Here is an 18,337-nt window from a genome sequence, read left to right on the forward strand (position 1 = left end):
CCGAACTCAAATCCAGAAGAAGTCAACGCGCACGACGGTACTGCGAGACCATTATTACAGACCCTCTATATGAAAGTGCTGGCATACCCAAGGACAGTCCTTTCCTCAACGCAACCTCTCGGCTGCGCCTTCAACAGCCTTTGCGGATGCACGATTCCACCGCGACTGTTCGAGAAGAAATACTGCAACCCAAGGAAAAGATCTTCGGCTTAGAGTCCAGCTGAAACACACTACGGACGACAGACCGACGAGCCGCCTACGACGAACGATGTGACGTGAAAATGGTAGTCTTGGAGTAAGTTTCAAACTTCCATGAGCAGAACTATAGCGGTCCTGCGAGCTTGATCTCCTATCCTCTCCTCCAGATGCATGCAAACGTACCAGGTGTGCTCTTCGCCACACTCAGTACCTTTGAACTCACCCTCCGCCTCTTGCTGCTCGTCCGCAAAATCCATGTTCGAGCTCTAAGACTTCGCCTCGCCGTCAGAAAAACTGCTTGTCTCCAACGCGGCCATCCTCATCATCTCCTTTCGAGCCTTCTCCATGTCTTCCTTCTTCTCATCCAGCGTTCTGATGTCGTCTTCCAGGCCTTCTCGCATGTGTGCCAGAATTTCTGCATGCTCTTCCTCATCGACGTTCTGAGCCACCTTGTCAAGCTGCGCTACGTACTCAACAAGCTTCTTGCGGTATGCTTCGGTCGTTGCGGTCTGCAAGGTACTGTTGGCAACCAGGCCATTGATCTTGAGACATGTCGCCAACCTGCGGGCGGTCGCCACCTGTGATATCAAGATTAGCACAATTCGCAGGAAAGGAAGTCGTTGATCGTACACCGTCGTCCATGAAATCTACCACAGTGGCCAGATGATCCTGCGATATCTTCACATCGCTACGCGTGTTACCTTCGTGTTTGAAGTACTTCGCAATCTCGCGGTCCAATTCCTCGATCTTCTTTTCCTTAGCTTCATTCTCTGCGACAAGAGCCGCGAGCACATTCTTGTTCGATTCCGCCGGAGGACCTGTGCTGGGAGTTGGGGGCGCCATTGCGTGTTGCCGATGTGAAGGTGAGTTGGAGAGTCCAGGATGGTGAAGCAATGAAGCTGTGGCTGGTCACAAGCTTGGATCGCTCTAGAAGCTTGGCGTATCACATGCGCGTCTTATGGCCATTGTCACGCTAACTATTGTCACGCTGTCTTCTGACACGCTAGCTCTTGATGCCTCAGCTTCTTCACCTCCCTTCCCTTTCGACCTTACAACCACACTCAACACCCACAGCCAGGGAAAACGTAGAAGATATTTTCGGAGGGGACTTCTCCAGCGACCAGAACACATTTGATGACGACGGGAACTCTGTCTTCGACCCAGTATGTCAATATTGCGCCGACCTGACATTGCATCCAGCTGACAATTTGCAGGACACCATGGAGCACATTCCCACCGAACAAACCGACGTCGTTCCCAGCACCGAGCTCACCAATCAAACCGACGAAAAACTCGAGAACGCAGAGCGCGAGAAGTCGGCCAAGCTCGATGCTATCATAGCGGACATGGAAGAGCAGCTCAAGAAATTAAAGTCACTTGAGTCAGAGGCTGGTGAACTGGCTGCGTTCTATGGTAAGACGGCGGAGGCGGGAGGCATGGAAGGCTTTGATGATCTGGAGCAGTTGATGGCGATGTGGAAAACGGTGTTCGTTCCCCCCACCGACGAGAAGCAGGAGTAGTAGCAGATCCAGGTTGCTAAAGCCGAGCTGGTGTTGAGGATGGGATTATTGCTATGACTTGGGCTGATATGTAATATCGGTTTAAGATAGTGAAATCGAGCACATCGGTTCCGCCAGAAGCTACACCTCTGCAAACATCTCTCTCTCCCCCCCCCCCTCTCTCTCTCTCTCTCTTTCTTTCTCCGCTACATCAACAGTTTCGCCGTATTCATGAGCAAGCACATGTGGTATGGACACGACTACTTCTATCCGAGAGGAGAGTCGCCAATAGATCTGGATCCTTGACTAAGCTAACGAGCACGGTGGCAGTGCGAGACTGTCTGGGCTTCCGACGTCAGAACATGACCGTTCTGGAATATCGTAGGACAAACCTCTCCTCCATCCATGTTCCGAGCGGCACCTTCAACACCACTAGCAGGACCGCAAAGACACGGTGACTGCTGGAGAAGAAACACTACAACCTCAAGAAAAGATCCATCATCTCCTGGAACTTGGGCGTTCCCAGGCCTGTCACCTGACCGAAGAAGTCAGCACATATCTCCCATAGCGCTCGAGAAGTCCCAAGCTGCCAACCTACCGGATCCCAACCGGGAGCGCACTTGAACCCCTTCCCCCTGCAACGGTCCGGGTTGATGTTGTCACCGACCACAACATCGTTGAAGATTTGCGGATTGCTGTACAGCACAGCATTGATAAATCCCAACGGCACCTTGCCAATTATCAGGCGCTCTTCAACAATGCGATTTAGCATCGCCGCGAAGATAGGTGCGCTAGCGCTTGTGCCGTGCACTATCCAGCGGTCTTTGGCATTGAAGATGGAAATCTTGCTGCCGACTAGTATCTCATCAGTTACAGCTGATTTGAAAGATTAATAGAATACCGACCGGCAGAAACGTCAGGGACTCCGCGCCCATTGCGGTTGTACACCCCATCGTGTATGGTTGTATGAGCCATTGAAGAAGTATGGGAGTGAGGTGTTGGCGACGGCGAAGTACTTTGCGATGGCTTCCTTTTGGTACTGCAGAAGCCGTCAGTGTCAATCTGCGTACAAGGTGAATTGGCGGTCTTCAGGACCCAGACCTAGATGATCTGGATAAAGTGGGCTCGAGAGCTTTGGTGCAGGCGATGCTAAGACCTTGCAGTTCTCCGAGACGGCAGCAGAGCCAAAGCTTGACAGCAGCTTCAATGGTAGGTGATTGTTTCATGGAGAACGGGCCAATTCCTTTGGGACATAACCTGGTGTCAAATAGAGATATGAGGAGATTGGATCGAACTCACATCAGGAGCGTCATGGACGATAGAGAACCCTCCGCCGCTCAAGAACTCAGCATGATCCAACGACACCGCTTCCTCCGGATCGTGGACCGTCTTGTTGCTGCCAATCTGCGTGGAACCAACAGCGGTAACCCACCTGCTCAACTATCAGTCACCCGCAATCCAACAATCGCGACACACTTACGGGCATCCCGCCGGCACATCCGGCACAAACACCCTCTGATGCTTCGGACAAAGTTCAACACCCCAATCATCACTCGAGAACACCGCCGTGATTCCTTGCAGACCCAGCTTCAAAAACTCATTGCATTGCCGTCGGAGGTAATACTCAGGCAACCAGTCCTCTTGCGCACCGTAGCTGACCGAGAACACGTTCGGTGGGGTATAGACGCCGCACTGCAGCTCGCCTTGATATCCGTTCGTGTGATTGGTGTCGGGGTAGATGGGATCGTGATGCCGGTCATTGCCCGTCTCGCCGTATGCGGTGTATGTGCAGTAGGAGCCATCGATGGCGTCGAGGAAGGTGTTCATGAGACCGGCCCAGGGCTTGGAGTATGTCCAGCGGGACTGTTGGGAATGAGAAGTCAGTTCGTTTCAGAATGGCAGACCTTTGGCCTTGCTGCTGGTAGGGCGTGCTCCTCTCATACTCAATACTCACCCAGTAAGCATCATCCGTCTGCCAAACCGTCACATTCTGCGGATACACTATCGGCATCGAAGTCTGAAGATCAAGATTCGCCTCCCCGTCCAAGTTCTTCCAGGTCGTATCGTTCGGACTCGTTGGCGGAGGCTGCCCTCCGTCGATTGATTTCCAGATCGGTGACGTGCCAGCCGGAATATCGGTAAAGGCTTCGAAGAAGTCGTCGAGATTCCGCTGATACCCTGTGCTACATCAGCTTGATTGAGACAGTCAATGAAGGGATGTAAGCTTGCGTACACTGGCTGTATATCGAGAATATGCCCAAGGAGTTGTTTGGATTGACAGGCTCAGATGGATCCGGCTCGGGGATGCCGTAAAGAGCGCGGATACAGGCCGGCGAGGTCATTTAATCGCAACGGGACAGATCGGTAGGATCTGGCGGGAAAGGAAACTCGTTGTCGCTAGTTGGGTCTCTTCTCTGAACTGCTTGTTCCCCGACAGTCTCGTGTCTCCGTTGGCGACTGCGCCTCGTGCGACCAGTTACATCACTTGCTTTGACGCCTGGAGTGATGTAGTCTACCACCGCGGAGACGCTGTCTGGGAGGTGGTAGCTGTCACAAGAAGCAAGCGTTCGGCCGGACGAGTGCTGATGTTCGAAGAAATTGGTCTGCAGCAACTCTTCGGCTTTGGCGGCAGTTGTATCGAAAGCGATCCATTGCTTATTGGTGCTGTGTGTGTATCTATTGATGCCGTGTTCCTCAAGCCACGCCTTGACTGTATTGACAGTCTGCTCGGTGGGTTGGAAGGCCTCGGTGACTTGGTCCTGCGTCCAGTGACGGCCATAATCCGCTGATGCAGGATCGGATACGGCCATGATCCATTGCTCTGCCAGGCGAGTCGCATCTCCGTTGGTGTTCAAGCCAATTCGGATTGGCAGGATGGCGTCCGGTTCAATACGTTGTCGATCAATGCTTTCCGCAAACGGGACCTCTCGTTTCTCGTGGAGAACATGAGTGTGAGGTAGCACAGTAGCAGAAGTGAGCAACGAACAGAGTATGCTGCAGTTGACGAATGCAGTGACCAAGCGCATGGTTATTTTACGCTTTGATGATAGGAAATGTGAAATGGAACGAACATTGGCCAGGTGAGAACAGTATCCTACGTCGCTCACCTGATTGAATATATTCATCGACGTTCGAGGACGCGTAACACTGTCTCATCGAAAGCCTCCCATACGAGAGGGAACCTTTGATTTTCTCTCGCCGTGACTATGTCCACGCATTCATATGCAGGCCATATAGTGAGAGTCACTCGTATACATCCAAACAGACGTTGTCGGTTGCATCGCCACGCGGTCAGATACGTGCCGACGAATGAAACGAGCAGAAGTAAAGTAAGGCAACGCCAGCGTCGTTTCAAAAACAAGAGAAGAGCCGTACGCCCGCCGTCGTAAGCTTTGTGCGGGCATGCTTGATCTCATAGCTCTAATGGGTTGGTGTTAAGCCGTTCGATGCGAGCCTCGCATTCGCGGAGACGACTCGCTGGCATGGTGAAAGCAGAGCAGCGATAGACCACTTAAAGCAGGAATCTCTTGTAAGCAACAATGATAGCTTCAGACACTGCGTTGTTTCTTGTTCTTCGACGCTGCACGGCAGCTGCTGAGTCGACTCGGACCAGAGTCACGAAGCTGCGGCTGCAATCTTGCCATGCATACTAAGTTTGGGAGCCGAAGCGTTCTTACAGTCGTTAATCGACGGCCATAGTACGTACCTACATGACCTGATCGGAGCTCAGCAACCTCACCTATTCCCCCTCCTCCCGCCCTTCTTCCCCCGATCCACATGCGCTTTCAAAATCTTCCTGTGCTCCATCAAACTCCTCTTCCCCTTCTTCTTCGCCTTGCCCAACGTCATCATGAAATTCTTCTTCCGCGCCTTCTCCTTATTCGTCGTACTCTTCCCCTCGGCCTCCTTCTTCTCCTTCCTCCGTGCCGTCGTCGACCGATGATCGTTCTTCTCGTCAGGATCACCTTTCGCCATTCGAATCTTCTCTTCTTTGGTCTGTTTGTTGGATAGAGAGGCCAGGCCTTCGATGTCGGCGGAGGTGAGGGCGTCGTCGGCGTGGCGGGCGGAGTTTTGTTGCTGTTGTTGTTGCAGGCGGCGGCGTTTGGCGGAGGGCATGGAGGAGGTGATGGCGGCGGAGGTGCGGAGCTCGTGGAGTTTGGCGAGGTCGGCGGGGGTGAGGATGCGGGTGGTGGCGAGATTGGACATGCGGGCTTCTTCGCGGCGGACGGCTTCTTGGGGTTCCAGGGAGGCGGTGTTGCGGGATGCGTCTGGAGTTTCGTCCTTATTTCCAGCTTCAGCGTTCTCCTTGTCTGAATCCTTGGCCTTTTCGGCTGGCGTTTCTTTGGCAGCCTTCTTCGGCTTCTCGTCCTCGGAGTCAGAAACATCGATGTCCTCTCCATCACTCTCGACATTGATCCAGCCACCTTCACTATCATCACTGTCGCTCTGTGCATCCCAGTTCTCCCATCCCTTAGCCTCGTCTTCTTCTTCGTCAAGACCCTGCTCCTCCTTCCACTTTTCCAGCAACTCCAGGCCTTCAATCTCCCCACTCTGAACCTCACCAAATCTCGTCCCCTGCCCAGTACCAGCTCGAAGCTTGAGTGCAGCATCTCTCCCACGATCACGCCGCTTCAACATCTCAGCGCCCACTTCTCGATACAGCGACATCAGACCTCGAGCAGCCATCTGGACGCCTTTGTCCTTCGATTTGCGATATTGGACGAGATCTTGCAGAAGAGTCTCGTTCATCGTCAACGGCTGGCGCACACAGATCTCCCGTATACCATTCAGACCAGCGCTGGCTACTTCTGCTGCAGCCGCCTCGCTGACGAACTCGTTTGCGATCTTCTGTACCAACGGCTCTAGCACGTCCGGCGGGACCAGACTGTGTGTCGCTTGAGCCAGAGAAGCCAGAAAAGAGGTGACAGACGGCTGTCGTGGAGTGAGGTACTTGATGAAGTAGGAGTAGAGTGGTATCAGCGTAAGCTTGTGGAGACCGACCAGCCTGCTCACGAGCTGTAACACAATGAGCTTCTGCTCCAGATTCAGCCGAACCTGTGGCTGCGAGGGTTGTAGGTGCTGCTGAAAGAGCTTCTCGGCGAAACCTTGCGGGTCGTGCAGCAGGTGTAGCGCGGAGAAGTTGAGCGGGTGCGGTGCGTTCTTCTTCCTCTCTTTCCGCTTAACCCTAGCTGCCGCCGCCTTCAACTCTTTGTCCCGCTTGCCAGTCTTCTTGTTGATACCCGCCTGATGTCGTAGTTTGCTCATGTCGACATCCCCTTCATCATCGCTGTCCTCTTCCGCCGCCTCTTCCCGCTCTTGGTCGCCACCTAAGAAGAACCGTACCCCAGATGTCACCACCTTCGCATCTTTACTCAACGCAGCAGCTTCCATAATGCTCACAGCCTTCGCGTCCGTCCAGATCTGTCTCTTCCACATTTCTCTCGTCACCTTGACCGACCATAACCCCTTCGAGCTCGTCGGATTCGAAACGATCAGGTTGTAGCACGTCGTCTGCATCATGCGGTTCAACTTGTGGTTCGTAGTCTTCGCATTCGAATTCCTCAAGTCCGACAAAATCTTCTGGAACAGCAGCGCACGCAGGCTTTTCGAAGGCGTGGATATAAGAAGCGGCCATAGCACATTCAACAGCTTCGTCGAGTCTATAAGCTCTTTCTTCCGCAACAGCACCAGACTGCCCACAATCTTGTCTCGCAACTCAGCTTCCAGCGTAGCATGATGCTTCTCCAGCAACCCGATCAGATCGCTTGGGAATGCGCCAGTGATGCGCGGGTAGCAGTCGGCGACATGGCTGACAAAGTCGATCAGATCGCGCAGCCGGATTATACCGCTGTCATCGGTGGTGGTGGGCGACTGGAGGAAGAGCTCGTGGAGGGACTGGTATTGCGAGTATTGGTTGATGAATTCGTCCTGGTAGGAGGTTGGGTCGGTTTTGATCTTGTGTTGGAGGTTCGGCAAGTCGACGTCGACCTTTTCGAGGGCGCCTCTCTTGCGCTTCATTGTTGCGGGTGAAGACGGCGAGGTATAATTGAGAAGATGTTGGAGGAATTTCAGAGATCGAGACCAGAAAAAACCTCGACATAAAGTCATGGGACGCCGCTCCTTCCCGATTGGGACGAGATCGTCTTCCAAAGTCCAAAGCAAACGCACACCTTTGCCATTACAACATCGATGGATGTGAGATGTAGTCAAACACTTACAAGAATACAGCCAACATGCACGAAGTAGTAACGCTGCAATTTGGGCAGCGTGCGAACTACCTCGCCACCCATTACTGGAACATACAAGTAACTCCCCCAACCAACTCATTCCCCCAATACATATATGATATTTCCGTGCTGAAGAGTACCCCAGGAATCCTACTTCACATATCCCGGCCAGCCAGACTCTCCAGTCGACCACGACATTTCCTTCCGCCCTGGCATAGGCGCAGACGGCAGCGACACCTACACGCCCCGGACCTTAATTTACGACCTCAAAGGCGGCTTTGGAACCCTCCGGCGCGAGAACGCCCTCTACGAACTCCAACAACAGGACGACGCAACGCACCAGGGCCAATGGGGCGGGCGGACGGCTTCTCTGCAACTCCCGCCAATCGCTCCGAGTCCGTACCAACAGGCGCTGGACCAAGGGACGCAGCCGCCGCAACTGAGTACGGATACTGTACGTTTCTGGTCGGATTATAACCATATTTTCTACCATCCGAGGAGTATTGTGCAGGTGAATGAGTATGAGCTTAATAGTTCGCTTATGCCGTTTGAGCGGTGGGAGACCGGGCAGGAGCTTTTTCGGGATCTGGACCGGGAGCATGATCTGCTTGATCGGGATCTCAGGCCGCTGTTGGAGGAGTGCGATCAGCTTCAGGGGCTGCAGATTTTGAGCAGTACGGATGATGCGTGGGGCGGGTTTACTTCGAGGTATCTGGAGCGCATCTCCGACGAGCTGGGAAAAGGCTGTCGTTGGGTGTTCGGGCTGAAAGAAGGTAATGAGAGGCGGAGGGAGAGGCAGATGCTGCAGATGGCGAATTTTGCGCAGTCGTTGTATGCGCTTGATTCACATGCGAGTGTGCACGTTCCTTTATCTATGCAGGCGGCCGGACTCCCGTCCTATGTGTCGGCCGACGCATCGAGTCTATGGCATACCTCTGCTTTGGAGGCAGCGTTGATGGAGAGTGTCACGTTGCCAACGAGGCTACGAGGTGATGAAGCCGCACGGGCGAGCTTCGATACATTGGAGACGACGTTGAACAACGATGGTAATCGACGAATCGCCACAGCTGGCTTCTCAGTCAAAGACCCAGAGTCTCTCCAACCAACCGCCAACGGCACAGCACCTCAAGACAGCCGCATGACAAACGGCGTCACACACGAAGACGAAGAAGACGAAATCTCAACCACAGACATCAACCTTTTCCCAACTACATCACCCGCATCCCGACGCCTCGGCAGCCGTCCACATACCTTCAGCCAGGTCGAATCCCTCCGTGGCTCATGGAAGGGCCAGGACGAAATCGAAGACTCAAACGCCGCATCCCGCGATCGCTTCGCAGAAGGTCCACGTGTGAGCATCCATCAATCTCAGCTGCTGTTCCCGATCCTGTCTTCGTATCCGGAAGTGCTTCGTTTCCAAGGGCATCCGAAGAGTCTTGCTGTGAAAGCTCAGCTGTCAACTTCGACGAAAGTGGCGAATGGTGTCCGGGATGTCGAACGCTCAGCCAGGAGTCTGATTGGGATCGATGAGCGAGAGGCGATTTGTGACGGTTTATCCAGTATCGCCGAAGAGTGTGAGGAGGGCTGGGATCCGAGTGATGATGATGACGACAATGACTGAAGGCGCCCTCAGACCGATGGCCCCTCATCTATTCATCATCGGGACCCGCCTCACACACGCCGACACTCCTCTGCCACCAATTCCTCATCGCCCTCCTCCCCAAACGCCTCAAAACCCTCCACACCCACCAACTCCACCCCAACAACCTCCATCGCCTCCACCAAAGCCTCAACTTTCCGCGCATCCAACCTCCCCATCTCCTGCTCCTTCAAAACGATCCAATCCGCCTTCAACCGCCTCAAACTCTGCAACCTCGCCTTCTCCGCTGAAGCCACTTCATCTTCCATCCTCAAAACTTTCCCAATAAACCGTTTACTCTTCACGAACCCCTTGAACCACTCACCCCCTTCATCGGAGTCCTGGAGATGGTCAAGAAGCCTCTCACAATCCACCGGAAGAACCACGAGATCAAGTCCCGGATCACCGTACGCTTTGACCAGGATCCCGTGCCGCTGCGGAAGCGTGTGGAGGACGTACTCGAGGACTTTGGCCGTTGTGGCGGGGGTTCCGGGGTCAAGGACTGTGACGGCATCGAGGGAGGGGAGGGTGCGGAGGTGGTGGGTGTAGGATTCCCAGTCAGTGAGGGAGGTGTCGATTGCGAGGCCGAGAGCGCGGAGGAGGGGGTGGTGGTGGGACATTGTGAGGTGGGTTGCTGGAGGGAAGCAAGGGGTGTTTTGGTGGTGAGGTGGATGATGTCAAGAGTGATGTGGATGTTCGGTGATGTATTCAGATGTAGTGAGTCGTGGTTGGTGAACCCCAAGGAGGATTCACCCTTGATAGGAATTTAAGTCGTCTTCGGCCATTCACTTCTCAATGCCGTGAAAGAGAGGTTCACGGCGCAGATCTTGAAACGCAGGAAGAGTCGATGAAAGGAGATGGGTGATGCACCACTGAAAGTGGACTTTTCCTTCTGGGAAATGACGTTGGTCGGTTGGTTGGAAAGGAAAGTCTGCCAGCTGAGCATGATGCTGACTGAGAGAGCATTGATTTTTGAGCAAGCGAACTGTCTGCGAACACCGAGGACGAGGAAGCGATCCATTGATCTTACATGTACATACACACTTCGCATCTACCGCTTGACCCAAGCAGGCATCTTCCTCGCCTTGAGCTTGCCGGCCTTCTTCCTCTCCACTCTCCTCGGATCTCTCGTCACACATCCAGCTGCAACAAATGTTAGCACAGGTCGAAAAGAGCATTTACGAAGCGAGACATACCTCTCCTCAACGCTTCCTTCAAATCCGGCTCATGCGCCAACAGCGCCTTCGCCAACCCCAACGTAATCGCCTCCGCCTGCCCCGTCGTCCCCCCTCCCTTCGCAACAGCCCAGACATTATACTTATCCAGCCTCTGCGTAGCTTTCAGTGGCCACACCGCCGACTCCCGATCATGCAACCGGCCAAAGTACTCCGTCAAACTCCGTCCATTGATCAGACACTCCCCCTCCCCTTCCACCAGAAACACCACAGCATGGCAAGCCTTCCGCCTCCCCACCGCCCTCGCGCGTCCCAGCTCATCAATCTCAATCGGCTTCGCCCGGTCAAAGAACGGTTGGATCCGGCGTTTATACCGCTGCAACGCCCTCTGCACTTCCACCGGCAGCAGCGCGGTGTGGATTTTATTCAGCCGTTTCAGCAAACTAAGCATAATCGTGTACCCCTTCTGCCGCACCGGCTCGCCCGTCTCCGTCCGGTACTCCGCGAGCGTCTTCCATGCTACCCGAGGTTCCGTCCCCGGGGCAAGGCGGGGCAGGAGCTGGTATTTGCGGTAGAGGGAGGAGAGGTAGAGGAGGTCGTCGGTGTAGCGGGGGGTGGCTGTGAAGTAGGAGGGGGAGGCGGGGACGATGCGGACGCGGTGGAGCAGGCGGTCGTAGTCTTGGTCTTGGGAGGTGTTTTTGTTACTGTTGGTGGTGGAGCGGGCGAATTGGTTGGTGTCGGAGGTGAAGTTGATAGGGCGGGCGGCTTGGATGGGTCCTGACGGCTCCGAGGGGGAGGCGTAGGTGCGGCGGGAGGCGTGGAGGAGGAGGACGCGTCGGCGGGCGGGGTTGTAGCTGGATGCGATGGCGCGTCTGAAGCCGGCGCGGAGGAGGGTCGTCTCCATGGTGGGGGGTGGTGTTGCTGCTGATGGTCGCTCAATGCTTCTGCTCTCATCCATCTCGAAGTCAATGCCAAGGCAAAGCTCGGGCCAGCTCAAGTTTTAGGACTTCCAGAAATTTGTTCAAGCTCCAAAACACTCATATCCACCTGCGACATCGCCAGAAACACAAGCAAATCCACAGCCAACGAAGGCGCACTTGGAAGACACGAATACAACAAAAATTCACACCTCAATCATGTCGTTCGGCAAAGTCTACGGCTTCGCTGTAAGTCGAGAGCGAACACCGCTGCCCCACCGCCTCCAGCCAGCAGGCTTGCGCAGAATTTATGCTGATACGTTTGACTCAGGACAACCCGCGCACCCGCTCGCTCATGGTCGTGGCGAAAGCCAACAACCTCAACGTCGAGCTCGTGGACACCAACCCAGGCAAGGACGGCGTGACGGACGACTACCGCAAGCTCAACAAGCTGGGCCGCATCCCGACCTTCCAGGGCAGCGATGGCTACATTCTGAGCGAGTCTATTGCCATTGCGATCTACCGTAAGTCCGCGAACCTCCTTGCAATGTCGCGACTTCACAGCCTCGCCTCGTTTCACATGATGAACACACATACAATCAATTACAGTTATCCCTGTCTGAAGACTACTGTTGAGAATGTATTCACACTCTGACATGACTTACAACCGCACAAACATCTGCGTACGGCACTCACGAGCATCTGCTGACCGTATCTTGCAGTCACCTCGCAGAACGAGAAGACCACCCTCCTCGGCAAGACCAAGCAGGACTATGCCTCCATCCTTCGCTGGATGTCCTTCGCCAACGCCGAGGTCCTCCCGTCTCTTGGTGGCTGGTTCCGTCCACTCGTCGGCCGCGACCCGTACAACAAGAAGAACGTCGAGGACAGCATGAAGGCGACGCAGAACAAGATGAAGGTCTTGGAGGATCACCTCATGGTCAACACCTACCTCGTCAGCGAGCGCCTCACCCTCGCCGACATCTTCGCTGCTTCCATCCTCGGCCGCGGCTTCCAGTACTTCTTCGACAAGGAGTGGCGTTCGCAGAACCCTTCCGTGACTCGATGGTACGAGACCGTCACCAACCAGTCTGTGTGGACTGAGGTCGCCGGCAAGCCCGAGTTCATCGAGAAGGCGCTCGCCAACACCCCACCGAAGAAGGAGGAGAAGCCCAAGCAGGAGCAGCCCAAGAAGCAGGAGAAGAAGAAGGCTGCTGAGGAGGACGACGAGGAGGAAGAGGAGAAGCCAGCACCGAAGCCAAAGCATCCGCTTGAGGCGCTGCCCAAGCCGACCTTCGTTCTCGACGACTGGTCAGTACTCAAATCTTTGGTCGCTGTGTTGTTACGAGTCTGACCGTGTTACAGGAAGCGCAAGTACTCCAACGAGGAGACGCGCGAAGTCGCCCTCCCCTGGTTCTGGGAGAACTGCAAGTTCGACGAGTACAGCCTGTGGCAGGTGGACTACAAGTACAACGACGAGCTCACCATGACCTTCATGACGTCCAACCTCATCGGCGGCTTCTTCGCGCGTCTCGAGGCCTCGCGCAAGTACCTCTTCGGCTGCTGCTCCGTCTACGGCGTGACGAACGACAGCGTCATCAAGGGCGCCTTCCTCGTCCGTGGCCAGGAGGCGCTCCCGGCTTTCGATGTCGCGCCCGACTACGAGAGCTACGAGTTCAAGAAGCTCGACCCGAGCAAGAAGGAGGACAAGGAGTTTGTCGAGGACATGTGGAGCTGGGACAAGCCGATTGAGGTGAACGGGAAGAAGCTTGAGTGGGCGGATGGCAAGCAGTTCAAGTGAGCGTGTCGCTTTGCTTACTGCGGGTGTCTGCTGGCTCTGCATTCAGTTGAGAAGCTATAAGCTTGTGTAGCTTGACCTTTCGGCTTGTTTTCGCGACACATGATGGATGACATTGATGTACGAGATGATGGAAAAAGTTTGATGCTGGTGTGCGGTTGTGGACTATGGCATAGCGTACGACATCAAGCACATACCCTTCTTCTACAACTTTTGCTGAGTGCATCTTGTTTCACTCTCGTGTCGCTTTTGGTACAATAGACCGCGTCAAGATGATGTCCCTACCCTGTATTATATGAATCTTGCGGTCCAGGCGACGTAGCAAAAGAAGTGGTATTCAAGTTCTGGCTTCTCCGTGACACCATCGCCTGCTATGAAGACTCCTGCTAGGTAATGCTATTCCTACTATCTCGGAGAGCTATACTATCCGCCTGTTCCTCGGCTCTTCTCCGATAAACAATCTACTACTTAGGGGCTTCTGAATATACTTTCTATATAGTCTAGACTGCGGAGACTGCTACTTCTTCTGCTACGTCGCCTGCAGGTCTAAGTGAGCCGTGTACGGGGCCTTCTCGGAGAGAACGACCGCCGGCTAATGAGAGTGATGTGGCCTTTTTGACCACAACCTCGTCTCTGAGAAGACGGACCAGATAGGGGCCCGCTCCACTGCTTCTTGCTCAAGCTAGACGGTGAAAGTAGCCTGTCGGGCCAGAGCGAGCTATGTAATGAATCTTCTCACAGACAGACAAAGCCCGCCCACGAGAGTCGTGTGGCCTTTTCGGGTCGACTGGGTCTGGGAGAACTATGTGAAGGCAGCCAGACATGTCCGATGGGTCGCCTTCCCTGTCCCTCGCCTGCTCGTTCCTAGGTATCGATGCCCTCAGCATGCGATCGAAGTGAAGTGAATGTTAAGTGGGGGACTAGCCTGCGGGGAGTGCGGGCGGGCGCGGTGATCTCGCTAGGAATGCCACTTTCGGCGCGTCACATGCCATCAGTATCAGACATCGCACAAACACACTGGATCAAGAAGGTTCAGAAGAAGAGTTGCGAGAAAGAAGCGCTATGCAACGGTCTGTACCAACTCATCGGTAACGCCAAGCAATTTTGGCTTGAGTGGGCCAATATAAAACGCAGCAAGCACGATTACCTCCAGCGGCCTCCTCGCTTCCTCGACAACCCACGGCACCTCCCCCGACCCACCTCCAGCAATTCACGCCCGGGATCTGGCAACATGGCCACCGCCACCGTCGCCCGACCGGCGCAGCCCTCTCGACGCACTCGCGACGTTCCCCGACCAGCAGCAAGCAAGCGGATTGCGAACATGGACGGCACCCCGGCACAACCCAACACCAAGAAGCGCAGGCTGGACGAGCCGTACGTGCGCGACTCGGACTACATCCTCAAGAAGCACAACGGCAAGGCGCCGAGTCTGGTTGTCCACCTGCACCCGACGCACTTCAAGTTCGAAGGGCAGGATGGCAGCTTCGCCTACGACTCGGAGATGAAGTTCGTGCTGGAGCACCTCAAGCGCAATATCGTGCCTCACCAGATGATGCTCGAGTTGGTGGAAAATAATATCCGGTTCTACGATGGGTGTTTGATTGTGGAGGTGCATAATCATCGGACGAAAGAGGGAAAGGACAAGGGCAGGAATGACACTACGGCGGCGGGCAGCAAGGACAAGTTCAACATGCATCGCTACACTCCATACATCACTCCCTCGCCGTACGAACCCTACCCGGAGAATGCGGCTCGAGGAGACGAGACACCGGAGAAGGCAGAGCGCGACAAGAGCGAGATGCCTGCGCCAGAGAAGCCGAAGGAGAAGGAGGGTCCGACTGTATTCACCGTCGTCTTACATCCTACAGAGCTCAGTAAGCATCACGAGCTGCTCTTACTCAGCGAGACGCCTCTGGAGCAAGTGCGCAACAAGAAACGCAACAGTGAATCCGGCACCCCATCGACCACTCAACCTCCAACCCCGCAGATGGCAGTACCTCCGACTCCAACTGGCGCACGAGGACAGTCAGGTCAGAACCAAAAGATGTGTCTGGAAGACGGCGAGATCTACTCTTTCCAGGCGGACATGCTGGTAGCTACTGAGCCGCCACTGTATTTAGGACCTGCGGACAACCCACAAGAAGCGCAAAAGATCCTGGATCTCCTTCGACACCCTCTCCATCAAGAGGCTCCGCCATCACCCAAGACTCGCAAGAGAACAACTGCTGAGGTTGCTGCCGATGACGCTCAGCAACAAGAGACTGAGAGGAGGATGCTCATTATGGATGAGCGCATCAAGCCCTCGGGTGTCGGCACTGCCACAAGTGAGAATCAAGGCGCCGCGGCATCTCTCACGTTCTCACGCTTCAAGACGATTGACATGGTGCGGCAGGCAAACGAAGAGAGGGACCGTATCAAGAAGGAGGAAGAAGTTCGCGCGGCCGCTGAGAAGCGGCAGGCCGACGAGCAGGTGCAGATACAGCAGAGAGCGGCACATGCCCAGCGGCAGCGCGAGATGGCTATGATGGCGCAGCAGCAGCCTAATCAGCAACAGCAGTTGCTTCTGCGACAGCGCCAAGAACAGCAGAGACTCGCCTTGATGCAACAGCGGGCAGCGATGAACTCGCAACAGCACGGGCATCCGCAGCAGAATGGCATGATGCAGAATCAGCAGTCTAACAATCAGCAAGGCAATCAGGGACAAGTGCCGCAGGGTAGCCCGGTGATGCGACAACAGACGCCTATGATGAACTCCTCGCCCATGTTGCAGCAAGGAGGCTTTCCTATGGCTCAGACATCGAGTCAGGGTGCTGGGAGCCCTCCACGGCCCACTTCAGCTGCAATGCAGCATCCGATGGCTCGACAGGTCAGCCAGCAACAGCAGGGCAGCCGACATGCTACACCTCAGATGCAGCAGGGCACTCCGAATATGGCGCAAGCTATGCCCAACAGACAAACCACGCAAACACCTCGAATGCCCCCTGGTAGCCCTGCGACTGCCATGCAGCAGGGCACACCTGCTTCCGGCGCCATGGCTATGCCCACGCCTCAGATTGGTGGACAAAACGGCCTCACGCAGGAGCAGATAGCCATTTTCCAGCAACAGAGGGCCATGCAAATGCAAAGAGCCACTAGCATGCAAGCCGGTTCGCCTGGGCAGAACATGACGCCAGAGCAATTCCAGCAGATTCAAAACCAGCAACGCGTGCAGAACGCGCAGCGGAATGCTATGATGAGTGCTCAAGCCCAGGCTCAGATGAACGGCCAAAACCCGCAGATGGCGATGCAAATGGCGCGGCAGAAGCAGATGAGAATGCAATTGGCCGCTCAACAACACCAGCAGCAACAAGCCCTTGCGCAAATGCAAGGTTCACCCGCCCCAGGGCAAGCAGGAAGTCCAGGGCAAATGCCCCAGCAAACCCCCCAAATGGGCCACGCGCACCCGCAACACCACCCGGGCCAGCAGCAAAGCAACATGCAAGATCTCAGCCAAATGACCCCGCAGCAACAACAGCAGCACGCCATGGCCCAAGCGCGCGCGCACCAACTCGCTCAACAGCGCCAGGAACACCAACAGCAACAACAACAACAGCAACAGAACCCCAACGCCAACAATCCGCAAGCGCAAGCGTCCCAACAAGCCCAGCAACAACAACACTACCGCAACCAAATCGCCGCCCACCTCAAACCCCTCGTGGCGCAATACGGCAGCGCCGCCAACATTCCCCGCGAAGCGCTGCAGCAGCAGCCCCCGCAGGTAAGGAATTTTGTGATGCAGCAGCAGATGCAGCAGCAGCAGATGCGGGCTCAGGCGCATATGCAGCAGCAACAGCAGAACGGCAACGGTGGTGGTGGTGGAGGAGGTGGAGGTGGGAATACAGGGGTCGAGCAGGTTCCGGGCGGGCAGCCGGATCCGGGATATATGCAGCAGTTGCAGATGAGAAGGAATCAGTTGTTGCAGATGGGGCAGATGCAGGGGCAGCAGGGGCAACAGCAGCAGGGGGGAATGCACAATGGGATGGGGTTTCAGATGGGCGGCGGGCAGGGACAGGGGCAGGGGTTTGGTGGACAGCAGGGGTAAGTACAAGCTCGGTAGATTCGGCTTCTTAGTCGCCGGCGCTTTCTCACTCTCTCTCCCTTCGTTGACAGAGAATGCTGATGTGCTATGTTTGAAAACCTGCAGGAACCCAGACCTCACCCAACAATTCGCCGCGATGCAAAACGCGCTCTCCCGAAACGGTCCCGGCAACGGCGGCGGAGGAGGCAACGGAGGGGGCGGGCCGTAGAATGGCCACGACGGGAGGTGTGGCTACGGTTACAGGAGTGGTCGTGTGAACGGCTATGTGAATGGTTACTGGGAGGGCTTTGACGATGGCAATGACAGCGTCCTACAGGGAGAGGAAATGAGAGCTGCGCGTGACGTTTGGACGAAGAAGCGGGATTGGATTGTGGAGTGGTGTTTGGACGTTGATCGGGCTGGGGAGTGAGTTCGGGGAGAAAGGGTACGAGAAAGGGTACGAGGAGTTTGCAGGGCATGTGGCGGGGCTTTGGGAGGATTTGGGAGGTGAGCGATGGGTTTTGAACGGACACGGCTGATGACCTGGGGTGCACGTCTTGATGGAGGGCAAAGGGATGGGTGGGGCTGGGGTGTGGTGCAGCTGCGCGGCATATCCGAGGATGCGGGAGAAGGAGAGCAATGTCGCCAGGAGGAACACCACGGCGTCTGAGGTGGGCCGTTGTTGTATTGGACGTTGTCGTTTGAGCTCGCAGGCCTTGTTGCCAGCGCACGCTAATTGGTGCTGTGTAGAGACAGCTAATAATCACATGCCACAGCCAAGGCTATATGCAGCATATCCACAGCAACTCTCCTGCGTAGTAACCACC

The 18,337-nt window shown here is 55.3% G+C and overlaps 10 protein-coding genes across 10 annotated transcripts; 4 read left to right on the forward strand and 6 right to left on the reverse strand.

Annotated features, from left to right (window-relative positions):
• Positions 1-464: 464 nt before the first annotated feature.
• On the reverse strand, positions 465-1,041 carry LTR77_009673 (uncharacterized protein; the record flags this gene model as incomplete). The annotated part of the gene is made up of 2 exons (XM_064806899.1): positions 465-776; positions 829-1,041. The coding sequence occupies 2 exons, from the start codon at positions 1,039-1,041 to the stop codon at positions 465-467; spliced, it is 525 nt and encodes a 174-aa protein (XP_064654715.1).
• Positions 1,042-1,211: 170 nt separating this feature from the next.
• Positions 1,212-1,718, forward strand: LTR77_009674 (uncharacterized protein; the record flags this gene model as incomplete). Its single annotated transcript, XM_064806900.1, has 2 exons — positions 1,212-1,361; positions 1,413-1,718. The coding sequence occupies 2 exons, from the start codon at positions 1,212-1,214 to the stop codon at positions 1,716-1,718; spliced, it is 456 nt and encodes a 151-aa protein (XP_064654716.1).
• Positions 1,719-2,172: 454 nt separating this feature from the next.
• Positions 2,173-4,039, reverse strand: LTR77_009675 (uncharacterized protein; the record flags this gene model as incomplete). Its single annotated transcript, XM_064806901.1, has 7 exons — positions 2,173-2,232; positions 2,296-2,552; positions 2,622-2,736; positions 2,997-3,129; positions 3,178-3,560; positions 3,652-3,875; positions 3,931-4,039. The coding sequence occupies 7 exons, from the start codon at positions 4,037-4,039 to the stop codon at positions 2,173-2,175; spliced, it is 1,281 nt and encodes a 426-aa protein (XP_064654717.1).
• On the reverse strand, positions 4,040-4,822 carry LTR77_009676 (uncharacterized protein; the record flags this gene model as incomplete). Its single annotated transcript, XM_064806902.1, has 2 exons — positions 4,040-4,735; positions 4,805-4,822. 2 exons carry the CDS (start codon positions 4,820-4,822, stop codon positions 4,040-4,042), a joined length of 714 nt encoding a protein of 237 aa, XP_064654718.1.
• Positions 4,823-5,432: 610 nt separating this feature from the next.
• SDA1 (Severe Depolymerization of Actin) lies at positions 5,433-7,715 on the reverse strand (the record flags this gene model as incomplete). Its single annotated transcript, XM_064806903.1, has 1 exon — positions 5,433-7,715. The coding sequence occupies one exon, from the start codon at positions 7,713-7,715 to the stop codon at positions 5,433-5,435; it is 2,283 nt and encodes a 760-aa protein (XP_064654719.1).
• A 215-nt stretch (positions 7,716-7,930) lies between these two features.
• DML1 (mtDNA inheritance, partitioning of the mitochondrial organelle) lies at positions 7,931-9,545 on the forward strand (the record flags this gene model as incomplete). Its single annotated transcript, XM_064806904.1, has 2 exons — positions 7,931-8,002; positions 8,070-9,545. 2 exons carry the CDS (start codon positions 7,931-7,933, stop codon positions 9,543-9,545), a joined length of 1,548 nt encoding a protein of 515 aa, XP_064654720.1.
• Positions 9,546-9,595: 50 nt separating this feature from the next.
• Positions 9,596-10,183, reverse strand: LTR77_009679 (uncharacterized protein; the record flags this gene model as incomplete). Its single annotated transcript, XM_064806905.1, has 1 exon — positions 9,596-10,183. One exon carries the CDS (start codon positions 10,181-10,183, stop codon positions 9,596-9,598), a length of 588 nt encoding a protein of 195 aa, XP_064654721.1.
• Positions 10,184-10,614: 431 nt separating this feature from the next.
• MRPS9 (37S ribosomal protein S9, mitochondrial) lies at positions 10,615-11,642 on the reverse strand (the record flags this gene model as incomplete). Its single annotated transcript, XM_064806906.1, has 2 exons — positions 10,615-10,706; positions 10,760-11,642. 2 exons carry the CDS (start codon positions 11,640-11,642, stop codon positions 10,615-10,617), a joined length of 975 nt encoding a protein of 324 aa, XP_064654722.1.
• A 232-nt stretch (positions 11,643-11,874) lies between these two features.
• TEF4 (elongation factor EF-1 gamma subunit) lies at positions 11,875-13,456 on the forward strand (the record flags this gene model as incomplete). Its single annotated transcript, XM_064806907.1, has 4 exons — positions 11,875-11,904; positions 11,987-12,179; positions 12,378-12,966; positions 13,021-13,456. The coding sequence occupies 4 exons, from the start codon at positions 11,875-11,877 to the stop codon at positions 13,454-13,456; spliced, it is 1,248 nt and encodes a 415-aa protein (XP_064654723.1).
• Positions 13,457-14,684: 1,228 nt separating this feature from the next.
• SPT20 (Transcription factor spt20) lies at positions 14,685-17,739 on the forward strand (the record flags this gene model as incomplete). Its single annotated transcript, XM_064806908.1, has 2 exons — positions 14,685-17,530; positions 17,637-17,739. The coding sequence occupies 2 exons, from the start codon at positions 14,685-14,687 to the stop codon at positions 17,737-17,739; spliced, it is 2,949 nt and encodes a 982-aa protein (XP_064654724.1).
• Between the last annotated feature and the right edge of the window lie 598 nt (positions 17,740-18,337).

Source organism: Saxophila tyrrhenica (assembly GCF_035928015.1).
Source record: "Saxophila tyrrhenica strain CCFEE 5935 chromosome Unknown scaffold_19, whole genome shotgun sequence".
In the NCBI taxonomy this organism is placed as follows: Eukaryota; Fungi; Ascomycota; class Dothideomycetes; order Mycosphaerellales; family Extremaceae; genus Saxophila; species Saxophila tyrrhenica.